The sequence below is a fragment of the Ambystoma mexicanum genome, chromosome 14 (assembly GCF_040938575.1).
Source record: "Ambystoma mexicanum isolate Mex_15411 chromosome 14, UKY_AmexF1_1, whole genome shotgun sequence".
Taxonomy (NCBI): domain Eukaryota; kingdom Metazoa; phylum Chordata; class Amphibia; order Caudata; family Ambystomatidae; genus Ambystoma; species Ambystoma mexicanum.
In genome coordinates this window covers 597,033,618-597,046,315 of record NC_090940.1, presented here as the reverse complement: position 1 = coordinate 597,046,315, position 12,698 = coordinate 597,033,618, and the positions used below count along the sequence as shown (strand labels likewise).

General features: G+C 45.7%; 1 protein-coding gene across 1 annotated transcript; it reads right to left on the bottom strand.

Annotated features, from left to right (window-relative positions):
- Positions 1-1,255: 1,255 nt before the first annotated feature.
- On the bottom strand, positions 1,256-12,037 carry LOC138526988 (putative E3 ubiquitin-protein ligase UBR7). Its single transcript, XM_069637959.1, has 2 exons — positions 11,744-12,037; positions 1,256-3,073 (listed from the first exon to the last, which is right to left on the bottom strand). The coding sequence occupies exons 1-2, from the start codon at positions 11,903-11,905 to the stop codon at positions 2,855-2,857; spliced, it is 381 nt and encodes a 126-aa protein (XP_069494060.1). The 5' UTR covers positions 11,906-12,037; the 3' UTR covers positions 1,256-2,854.
- Between the last annotated feature and the right edge of the window lie 661 nt (positions 12,038-12,698).

The window sequence follows — 12,698 nt, the reverse complement described above, 5'->3', positions numbered from 1 at the left end:
ATGAGTTATGAGGACCTCCGGGAGGGACTGGGAGGCGGGACCTTCTCCATCTTCGAATACCTCCGCCTCAAGGGCATCCTCAACGACCCTGTGTGGGGCCCTAACCTGCGGAGACAACTAACTCCCTTCGGGAAACTCCTTGAGTCAGCAACCTCTAAAAAGGGAGCGGTCTCCCGCATGTACACTGTCCTAAACACTCATGACCTCCAGGCTAGGCGAGGTTTCCGTGGTTTTTGGAGTGACCTGGCAGGGGAGGAGATATCTGAGGACGCCTGGGCTCACATTTTCAAGATATAGTTTCATGGCAATCTTTTTACCTCAGACATGGAACACAACTTTAAAATCCTGCTGGGGTGGCACAGGGATCCAGTAAAACTCTCGAAAATGTTCGCGGGGTATCCCCTGAATGCCCGAGGGGCTGCGGCCAGTTAGGGACTAGAAGTCATATGTGGTGGGTATGTCCGAAGGTACAAACCTATTGGGAAGCGGTGAGAGATTGGATAGCGGAGGTAACGGAGGACCCTCTACCCCTCAACCCGCTGACCATGCTGCTGGGCCTCCCCCCGGAGGAAACGGAAATACACCGGTACCCTAGGATGTGGGAAACCATGTTGAGAGCAGGCAGAGTAGCCCTGGCCCAGAGGTGGAAGAGCCCGGTAACACCTTCCAAAGACGACTGGACCAAAAAACTTAAGAACATGTTCTTGATGGACAAACTGACTGCATTGGTGAACAATGACTCATGCTCATTCCTCGCTGAATGGTATGGGGTCCAGCAGGCATGGGGATGGGATGTCCACTAGTCCCGAAATCATGTCCCCGGGTGGCCGGGGCGCGACCACCGCTATGAAGGACAACACCAAATCGGGGGGTCCCCACGGCCTGGGGCGATGTCGGCTTCTAGCCAGTAACTGAATGGGTCACATGTTGCGGCGCTCCAAAGACCTAGGAAAATATGTGAAAGTTTGGTCTCTTTTTTGCTGTTATATTTGGTTTGGACATGGTGAGGGGGTAGGAGGGGGAGGGCCGTGAAAGGGGGGTGAGGGGGGCCTCAGTTAGGCCCCGTTTTCTGTTTTACAAAATGCTAATAAAAACCAAAGTTTAAAAAAAAAAATGTGTCGCCATTGCAAGTCTCACGTCTCCCACAGCAACAGCAGAGCCCGCTTGCCAGTGCCTGATAATCCCAAAATTCTCTAATGTTATGCAAAGCTGCATTTTATTTTTATAAGGTTATTTTACTCACTGAATGCTGATCAAGTGTTTTAAGTCTGGACTTTATTAACTGGGTGCTTTTAATTGCAGCACAAGCACTCTTTACAATATAAACTAGAGGTGTGTTTACAATGTTGATTGCTCCAAAATATATCTCCTAGTGTGCTGCTTTGGGTCAGGTCGCCCCCTTTAAGCTGTACACAATGATGCATTGTCTGGTTGACATACTATGTGATTTGTGTATTTTATAAAGGAAACTAAGACCACTAGAACTCACCACCCCAGAAACTCCCAATCCCACCTTTGGGGGCATTCCTGTGGACATGGGAACACAGAGGAAAGAATTAATAAAAAAAAGTATTTGCCTTCAAGAGGAAGCTAGAACTTTGCAAAAGAACAGTTGGAGCTGGGCAAGCCACCTAGCAACGTTAAGGTCCAGCTTTGATGAATACTTCCCTGAAGTAAATGTTGGCATTAATGACTGGGTGATGCAGACTTTTCTGGCAGAGGAAGGTGGTGCATCATCCATTTGATGCCCAGGAAGAGCCGATTGAGGTTCAGTCGGACACTACTCTGCACTCTGAATTTAGGAACATTGCAGTGGGTGAATTTTGACTGAAGGTAATCCTGGAGTATCCTACATTGGCATGGTCTGCTATACAGTCGCTCTTACTACTTGTGTGAAATAGGCTTTTCAGTATTGGCTTTTTTTACTGACTCCTTCATTTTTTGAATAAGGGGCGTTTCAAATGAATGCTGAAAACCCGGAAAGTGGGAGTTTTTAAAACATGGAGACAACCATGGCTACAACATTTAGACGCGAGTGCTTCCATCAGTCCCAATCACCACCTGGGTGCAGGGTGAGCCTGGGCAACTGCTTTTTAACGTTGTGCACTACTTTACCAGAATTTCTGGTAAACTACAATGTTAAAAGCAGTTAACACTCTTCTCCTCTCCCCTCCCCCCCTCCAAGTCTGAAACCACACTTGATTGCATTATACTTCAGCCAGGATTGAATTATACTTCAGCACATCTGATGCGTCCACTGAAAGGTTTAAAGATTAAGCTACATCCTTAACTCTATCTGGTTACCCAGAGGTAACATCTTAGCAAATTTTACTTGTGGCTGGCCAATCTACAGCAGCACTATTGTAAGTTTGAATTGTTGATGTTTTACTGGGCTATGGCACCACACACGTCTTGCTTGGTAGTTTTTAAATCGGGAAACGTCTTTACTTCTCGTTTCCCTTGAATTGGGAACTTTTTTTTTTGGTGGCGGTACTCCATCTTGCAGCTGTACCTTCTGTTTAGCAAGCATTTCATTCTCCCATCCTAGTTGTGTTGCTGGACGATTATAGAGCGGTGGAGTAGGGGCAGCAATGTCTTACTGGAATGCAACTCGAAGGCTTAAATCTCCTTCTTTCTTGACTTTAGTATATGCAGTGCATGCTAGCCAATGTTTCCACTGTTCTGCACGTGCCAACACCCGCCTCCCCTGCGCGCGCCGTTGCTCCAAGTTGGCGATTACATGCAAATTTGCGGTCATATAACTGCCAGTGATGTCACTTCCTGTATTTGCCCCCCCCCCGGAAATTCATAAATCGGCTCCCCTGCTTGATTGCCAAGAGTCAGTCATTACTAGTCAATGTCTTGTGCAGAGTTTGAGGCCTGGCACGTGCACAGCAAGGTTGACTGACTGCAAATGCTTGCTTTTCGAGACAGCTCGCCTCTTGGTATACAGCTCAAAGAGATCATGTCCTTCGTGACACTTGTAGCTGCAGGCCAGACAAATCCCGGCGGCTTCCTCTCCCTTCGCAGTGCAAGTGCTGCAGGCATACAACGCTTGCCGCTTGATGTAACCCTTAAAAGACAAGAGCAGAGGAGAAGAATAAAGTTACACCAGTCAAGGATGTGCTGAGAAGATTAAAATAAAAAATAAAAATGATGGAAAGGTAGCACTTAAAAACACTGAAAAGTGGGTGGGAGAGCACAAGAGGTTTGCGGAGAAACAGATGGACATTACTAATCAAAAACAAGTACAAGTGCCTGAATCTGCCCACGTGCTTCAGACCTGCAACCAATCAAACCCCCAGTATCAACCACCATTTATAAACTTGACCTTCAGCTAGGTTTACACCCCCCATGGATCTAGCAAACGCCTGGGGAGCGTAACGCTCACCCAGCCACATTCAACCTTTAGAGCTCATTTATACTGAGGTAGCTAGCAAACTTTCCATTTCATCGTTTTGTTGATATGGAATAACACGCTTTAAAGTGAAATACAATCGTACCCAATGCACAAAAAGCATTTGCTTGGTTTTAAGTTTTATCGTGGGTAAAAATAAAAAAAATAAATCTAGAAATTGAAGTAACTACAACCCTAGCTAAGTATTGAGGGAAACGACATCACAAATACCCTGCATTTCCCACATGACCTGCATAATTAACTAGTCTAATATGGTTTATCTGCACGTTTGCTCAGCTTACAGCTACCAAATACGAAAGTCAATCAAGACAGGTTTCATAGCACCACAGGGCTATGAATGGCCGACAAGAACATCTACCAGGATAACTATAGAGTAGCAGCTGGATCATGTGATTCGAGCAATATGTTCCTTTATTTCTCAACGAGGGATGTTACCTCTTGTTTGTAGAGTGTGAATTATTAGAATCTGTGTTGTTTATTTGTATACGTCAGTGGGCACAGCTTTACCAGACCACTGCCTGGAATCCAAGAGAATTATCTAGTTAGTTGCCACCCTACTCCTGGGCACCACAAGTACATCTCAAGGTCATCACACATACACAACATGACGTATCGCTGCATCAACAGAAAGTTCTGGCGGCCAATACTGAAGCGTGTGTCCCTTCTCTTGACTAAATTACCTTCCGGTCAAAACACACAAAACTACACATGCATCCAACACCACTCGGTCACTTCCTCTACATGTGAGTTTTATTCGAATTTTTTTTGCTTTTAAATCTACCGAGCCTTTCTCACTCTTCCACTCGCAACTCTCCTTGGGCCCATTTCCTTTTCACGCCATTTGTTAAATTCCGGCACTACCTCAATTGTCTAATGCAGCCGCTTGTCTGTCTCTTTCTCCGGTCCGCCCCCCTCCCCTCCCTTCCTTATCACCGTCAATAGCTCTTACTCTATCACTAATGTCTCCTGACCTGTATGATAGCTGCTTGTTTATCTCCTGTTCCTCCCCGCCCCCCCCAATTTGTTTTCTCCTACCTCTCCCTCCCCAACCCTATCTGAAAGGTCATCAGATCTAGTACGATAGTCGCGTGTTTTGTTCTTCTCCCTTTACTCCATCCCCTCCCCCAACTCTTGTTAAATTCCAATACTACCTCAATTGTCGTGAGGCATAGTAATGTAGCCGCTGGTTTGTCTCATTCTTCCCCCCCCACCCCATCTATCACGGTCAATAACACTTGCACGATCTGGAATGTCGCCGGGCTGATAACGATAGTTAATTTCACATTCTGAATGTATCAGGGACTTGTAAGAATGTCACTGTAGTCTCCCTTGTTCCCTCCAGGCCTTGAAGCGCTTTGAAACACAAGGCGCTATATAAATAAAAAAATAGACCACAGTCTGGCTACCAATTGATCGATAGTGCTTCAAAAGGGGGGGCGATACAAAGGCAGGCTTCCATTGCAATGGTGGCATAGAATGGTGCGCCTGAGACTCATGCTCCAGATAAGATTCGGAAGCTGGAGTATTTTGCGGCCTATTTTTTCAAATTCTATTTAATGAGCGAGCAAAAATATGTTTTATATAGAAAACGGAAATATTTAATGAATATTTTTTGCACCTAGTTATTCATGCACTTTAAAAAGATACAGGTTTACTTCTTCCTACCAGGCATTTATAATAGTTTTTTTCCCAGTGGTACTACCTGTACTACTGGCCCAAACATATCCATGGAGCAGTGTGGGTAAAGGCAGGGGCACATGGTTCTATGTGTTTGTTTCCTATTTGGGGTGGTGGGGGAATATTTGTACTCCCCATTTTTATTTTTTGGGAGCATGTGTATATATTTGGGGAGTACACCCCTTATCCGTAGGTCTGGCTGGAGCACTTGCGAGGAATGTGAAGCTCAGAGGAAGATCGGAGCAGTCTGGTGAGACCGTTTGAATAAGTAGGCAAGAACTCCCAATATGACTTCCTTGGCAACTGGGAAACCTGAGAGACAGGTTAAACTTGCAAAGTATCAACTGGAGATGGACAGGGCCACTGAAAACTCTACCGAAGACTAGTAAAAAAAAAAAATGTTTTAAATGGACTATATCAAAAAAGGTGCTGATGATGCCATGCCAGAAGACCATGATTTCTTCATGAAGCACAGGCAGAAGCATGTGCCAAAAACTGTTTTATTCAGAAGACAGTCTGTTACCAAGATGTTTTAAGTCAATGGGCAACATCAGAATACGCCCACCCATGGTCAGTCCTTTCAGGTATGTCCAATGTTACTGGAAGCGGTGTAGTGAGCATTTCTTTGTTCGATCCTAGGCCATTCATCCGTTTTCACAGTCACATGCAATATGGCCTTTCTTCAAGACACTTATTACTAGATCAAATATTTAACATTTTGAAGCATGCACGATGGTCAAAGGAGTGAATGTAGGGTTTAGAATTAACGTTTGGGTCTGTTGCACAATCTTAAAAGCTGTGCTTCGTTTGGATTTAGCTGCAGCTTTGTGAATTGCCTCAAGACCGATCATGAGCTGCGGGAATCCAAATAGATATATGAGCCAACAATCGATTCGGGGTCCCAGTCAACACCTACTGAACAGCAGCTACCTCTTCTGCAGAGCGTTTGAATAGTACAAGCTGCACATTAATTAGTTATCTGATTCATAAGGTACCTCGTTGCAAATAGGTTAATTGTTACAGGGCGCGCTCATAAGAAAACCAGAAAATAAAAAGGGGGGGTAATGGCAAGAGTCCCCTAGGAGTTTGCTTCCAGCCCATTGGCGGTTACAGGCGAGCCAGCCCGCTGTGTTGTCATTTCCTGTTTGACCGGGCTTTGTTTTGAACACGAGTTGCAGATCAGTAGCGTGCATTTGGAAGGAGTCCAACCCTTGAATGATGGGTCGCTTCTATAGGTAGCTAGGCTCCACGTTGCATTGGATTTGGATCTGAAACTCCCTGCTTGTACGTGTGATGCTTCGGAAGGATTTGATCCATTTGAATGAGTTCTCCCCGATATACAATTTTTCATTAAGCTGGTTAACAAGCAGTCAGTTGGGCAGACTTGTGAGAGGCTAACAATGCTTTCTTTCATTACGTATTAAACTGAACCTAATAACACATTAGCCTGTTAAACACCTTCTAGAGAACTACTAATAGAGTACTTTGTAAAAGGTGGCATTTTGATAATCCAGTTCCTAAAGGCGAACACTACTATGAACTGTGCCTTTATCGCTACACAAAATTAAGTTTTGAAAAGGAGAGCACATGCCTTTTCTAGTACATTAGTTGACACGGTGTAGAAAAATAAATAGAACTACTGGCTTTATAAATGTGATCAAGTGCTTAATTTAGCCCAATCTAACAAGTAGCTCTAGGTTGTACCAGGCTAACCAGGGTCTGGGCAGGGCTTGGGCGCTTATGTTCATCTTGTGTGTGCATCTGCTTAAGGCCATACACTGCACCTTGGGTTAGGGCTCTAGGTCAAAGTTATTTGCAAGATTCAATAGCCTTCCATTGTAACCGAGCTCTGCCATACGGAAGTGCCGGGCATGGATAGAAAAAGTCGAAAAATACTGCAGATAAATAACTAAGAAACACCACCCCCTTGGTCGCATGCACCTCCATCAACCATTACATGAAGTAAGTCATTGTTCGTGGACACAAGAATAGCCACCTTGAAGTATGCAGAACTACACCCCATTGCTAACTCATATGCGATATTTCGGGAGTGGCTTTGCTAATATAAAGACTAGGTAGGTCAACACTCTGCAGCCGAAAAATGTAAACGTCCCGTTTTCTCATATTCCAACGATGGCTTCATGCCCCATCTCTGAGGACAACCCCTTACAGGTTAACTTGCAAAAGTATTTTGTGCCTGGGGGTCCACTAAATAACAGAAGTAGTTCCCTCTCACATGTACCCTAGCAACGGTTGAGAAGTGCTTTGGTCACTGCTAGCCAGGCACAGTTGACAGTATTGAACTCCTAATGGCACAATGCCCATTGCGTTACCGCCAATGGCATCCCTAAACATATCTTCCTTCCTGGCACCACTAGCATCAGGGTAATGCACATGGCAAGATGGATTTTGAGAACCTGCCTTTGCAGGGGGGTTTGAGAGGCCATACTAGTTGAACAGGGTTTTAGCACTTCAGTCCAGCCAAAGTTATCAGACGTGGACTAGGCAGTAAGACAGGCTTCAGGAGATATAGGGGTGGTGCAGTAGTAGAGTTAACCAGAGTACTCAAATCACTCAATATTTAATAGGCCTGTAAATCTCCACGCATGTAAAGTAACATAAGTACCCATCTGGAAATTAGATCACCTAGACTTAAAAAAAAAAAGTTTTTAAAAAAAAGCAGCCACAGTTCAAGGTGGGTAAAATAAAGCGTAGGGCAGTAATCTGAAGAAAACAGTGCACAGCAATCAAAATGCTTCCACCCTGAACGACTGCCAAGACCTTTGATTCACTGGGACCAATTCTGTTTCCAGTCGGTTGCATGGGGTCAAGGGTACAGCTACACAGCGGCTCTGAGCTTAGAAAAGACGGTCCCTGCAATCTTCAAGCACGATTGTCCAGGCATTTCAGAACAGCAGGTCCCATGAAGGCAGGCAAGACTTGTGGCGAGGAAGAACACGGCTCTGGAGAAGGCCCCTATTCATACAGGAGAACAGCTGCAGCAGGAGGACTGGCCTTGGCCCACAAGTCGAAGAATTGAGGATTCCCAAGGTGCAACTAAAGACGGTAACAGACACATGAGATTGCCTTTGATGAAGCTTGTTAGCCCACAGGATGATTCTGGACACATATGAAGGCTGTTGGCAGCAGACTGCTCAGGTACGGGTCAGGACTAGTTGATCCACACCCACAAAGATCGGAGGATCTTAGGAGGTTCTTCCTGGATCAGTGCAAAAGAGACAACCAGCCAGGGCTTGGCTGGGGCACTGCTGGTTGTCTTTAGCAGCATTGTTTGGCTTTTCAGCACAATGGTCCTCTTCTTTGGGCTCTTGCTCTAACAATTGTGGAGAAAGGCTGCAGGACTCCTACTTTTAGCTTACTTCATACTGAGGGCTGCCCGACCCACCAATGGTAAGGATCTGCTTCATTCAAACTGGCAGAGTGACTCGATCGGGACAAGATATTGCCATCCCCACATCCTGCCAGGATTCTTTCAGCCTGCAGCACCTTTACAGAGACACAAACCGTCCCTTCAGCATGCGACCATACAAAGAGACCTGGGTCAAGAGCTTGCTGTGCTCAGTCACACCTCATTGACGACACCAGCAAATAAAGCTGAAACATCTCTGAGTGCTTATGGTGTTCGTGCAGAAGAGAAGTTAGCAGCAGTTTGGGCTGGACTGCATCTTTATGGGTGGTGACTAACAAGGATTTATATATGCCTTTACTGCCACACCCCATTGTAATAGAATGGTGTTGGGGATAATTCTCATTTCTGTGCCAATTCCCTTCAACCTTCGAGACCCCCAGGTCTTTTGCTGGACTTCTTAATTTTAACCCTGAAGTGAGCCCTTTTTCTGACCCCTTCATGTATTTTTCTGATTTGGATTATGCATTTCCTTTGTTTTTGGAGACTGACAACTCCATAGGCAACTACTTTTTGTATGGTGACACACAGCACCCTCAGTGCAGTGGCACTGAGAAATCCTAGATTTCTCACCAGGTTTAACTACCCTTTTCTTGGGTGACCTACAGTTCCCAAGAATAGTAAAGTGAAATTGACTTTACTTACCTTTTCTCTTTGTAGGTCCAGGGGGGGGGTTACTTAGTAGACCCTTTTCCTTCTTTCTCATATGTAATATTTTTATGTTACCCATGTTACTTTAAATGGCTGATGGCAGTATTTTAAATGTCCTACCATTGTGCTTTCTACAGCAGGCTGAATCCTCAGCTGCACTATTGCACCCATGGGTGACAACTGTGACAAAATGGCCCTCGTTTTTTTTCACCATTTTCTGTTTGTGAGGTTTTTTTTAGGGGTTTTACACTGCGCACCAAACCAGATTCGAGCCCTTTGTTCGTTTTGCCTTTGCCAGGCTTCAGTACTGAAACCAGCCTCTTGCTTCAGTGGGTCTGGCAGGACAGGAAAGAGGTGCCCAAAACTCACCTTTCCTCGGTCTCCAGGGAAACCGGAATGCACCCAGTCCTGATTGGCTGGCTGGCTGCCCTTGAGTGACAGCCTATGCTGTGCATGAATGGGAGAAACCTGCTTAAAAAGGCAAGGGTTTAGGGACTGAAGACAGTCGACCACTGTAAAGAACAACCAGACAAAGAAACCGTGAACGAAGCTCGTGGACAGTTGAACTGCCTGGTGAACCTCTGGTGCTGTGCTGAAACTTTTCTGTTTGATAAGAGAAGCTCCGGAAAGAACGACTTCTTCCCTTGAGTTAGTGGGACCAACTAACCTGGAGAAGAACTTCCCCAACTGGCTGTACTTCTTTGCTGCGGCAGAAATCAAGTGCCGGGGGTCAAGAAATCCGTAGTCAAATGCAAAGTCTTTAAGCCAGCCAAAAGCTCAAGGAAGCTCCTCAGGACCCTCCAAAAGCAGGGCGACCCAAGCTAGAGTCACCTCACCATAATGCAGGACTAAAGGAGCGCAGGAAGCCCAACTGGTGTCAAAGATCTGCAGTGGTGCTATTTAACGAATGCTGAAACCGTGAAGTGCTGCTGATCCGAAAAGAGCCCTTAGCTGCCGACGAACACAGAATTGCTGCTGCAGGAGTCCCTAGACGTCCTCCCTCTTGTCCCCACGACTAAGGTCCACCTGCATCACTGCAACCAGATTGAACCCTCTTCTTCTAACCAAAGGAACTGTTACGACTTGGGGTACAACTCAGTGTCTGTAGCTTGCTCTCCTCAGTTGAGACTTGCTGTAGCTGTTTTTCTAAAGTTGATATCAACTCTAACTTTCACAAGTTTAACAGCTTGTGACCCTAGCATGAATTTTCTTCAATAAGCTGCAAGATTTTTACTAAGAAGTGCTTCAGCTCCATTGACTTTGCTCCAATTGACTTTGGCGGTCCTGGCTCCCTGACGACTTCTATCCCACTGATGGATTCTTACTGTCCCTCATAGGTGATACATTGGTGTTGCAATATTAGTTTATCTAGACTTCATTGGGTCATTTAAAGTGCTCACATGCTTTCAGAACCCGTTTAACCTTTTTCCTTCCTTTAAACTTTCCATTCTACAAACCTCAGAACTTGCAAAGTATACACGTGATCTAGAAATGCCATTACTGTCCTAGTTAGTGAAGTCACCTCAGGGTGTAGGAAGTGTGTATGAAGCATCCCTAAAGAGCATCTACTTGCTTTGTGTCAATTCTGAGAAAGTATTTTGAAGTGCATTTGATTGCTATACATATCTCGCTTTAAAAAAAAAAAAGCTTATTTAAAACTGACCGGTAAATAAATAATTAGTTTACTAGAAAACCTTCAGTGCAAGTGTTATTTGGATACTTGTATTGATGGATTTCATTGCTACAGCTCAGTTACCCCTCTTGAGATAAGTCTGGCTACTCAGTCACACTAGCAGCTTGTGTAGTACAGACCCATACAAATAGGTGCGATACCTAATACCAAGAGGTCAAGACTGATGTAGTTTTCAACGGGGTTACTATATGAACGCTTGCCTAACGCGTGGCAGTTTCAAAACCTGTGCAATGGATGCATTCCCAAGCAATTCCCACTAGTTGGGATTAATTACAAGCAGGTTTGTCTCTGAGGCAACCCTAGCAGTACATTCCAAAGGCATCTTTGCCCCCGTAGCGACCACCCCTCACCAACTCGGGTCTCAAAACACGTTTAGTGATTTGGGGCCATTAGCAACTTCTCCCACTGTGGCACCTTAGTGATACAGCGACATGCCTCCCTGTCACTCCTAGCGATAAAGAGCCCATCGAAACTCCCTGGCACTCTTACATGAATGCAAACATGATCCATGTCATTAAAGAGATGAGCTATTTCTCCCAATCATCTCATTGTTTTGCACTACAGATCCCAGAATCCCCACCCGGCAAAGTCAATGGTAAGGGGTCACAGAGTCGTAGTTCAAAACATGCAGTGAGAGACCAGTGTTCACAAGTATTCCTAGGCTTCATGGTTTGCTTTTCAACCGGTTATAAATCCAGGGAACCAAAAACCATGCACTGGACGACTTAGGTAGTGCATATGTGAGCCGTAGCAAGGAAGCCTGCTGTACACTTCGCTTGTGAGCGACTGCTCCAAAATCACCCCATAGGGGAGGAGGGAGGTGCTCTGCCAGCAGCATGGGTCCCAGAGAAGTCCCTAAACAGGGGGTGCTCTATACCTGGGGGTAAGAGCACAGCTCCGGGTCGCTGCCCCCCAGCACGGCACAGGCCTCCTCCTCCATGGCATCGTGCTCTTCCAACACATCCTCCAGGGAGAGCACCTCGTCCTCGAGCTCCAGCCCGCGCTTCTGCCCACCAGCCTGCTGCTCCTCGGCCGCCATGGTCCCACCAGAACACGCACAGTCAGTAGTGCTGTGCTAGTGCTGCAGCTGCGCGCGCGCGCCGTCCGCGCGAGGACCAGAGCGCGAGGGAAGGGAGAAACCACCGCGGCGGACCCGTGGGGGTGAAACGAAATGGGCCCAGCAGAGAAAACAGAGCCCCAACCCTTGAGAATCCACACACGGTCGGAACTGTTTAACAGAACTGGGCGGGCAAGCAATAGTTCAGGCTCAAGCGCCGCCCGTATCAGTGGCTCAGATTTTCCTTATTTTTTTTTTTATTTGGTCGGAGCCGCGTACGTATTTTCCCGCGCAGAAGCATTGTGAAGTTTCCGCTTGAAGGCGGCAGTTATGTAAGGAGGAGGGGCCGGCAGAGAAGAAATACTCAAACATGACGTGCGTGGAATTTATTAACGAAACCCGGAAAAAATACAAAAAAAATAAACGATTATCTGCTCCTGTCACTCACAACAGCAATAGCGGCGTCCATCAAAATAAAATGTCCACCTTTTTGTTTGAAATACAAAAACACCGGATGTTGAAAATATTCTGATTGTACTTTCATTAAGCTCATTATTATTTTGGTCTGTTAGCTTCAAAGACTACGGTGGTAAACAAAACTTGGACTAACTCCACAGTTCGAAATCGCAGGGAGCTGTTTAGTTCCTGCTTGTAGAGTAGAGCAGTGTAGGGTTGAAAACAGCATTCAACAGGCGCTCCTTTAATATCTAGGTCAACTGAAGCCATACACACATGGCTATGATATTAAACAGTACGTTTGAGAATAGGTATAAAG

What these genes read in the sequence shown, in the direction of transcription:
- LOC138526988 (XM_069637959.1), bottom strand. Translation starts at nt 11,905, where the DNA reads ATGGCGGCCGAGGAGCAGCAGGCTGGTGGGCAGAAGCGCGGGCTGGAG. An exon ending in AGCTGTGCTCTTACCCCCAG is followed by an intron (nt 3,074 to 11,743) that starts GTATAGAGCACC and finishes TTGTCTTTTAAG; the next exon opens with GGTTACATCAAGCGGCAAGC.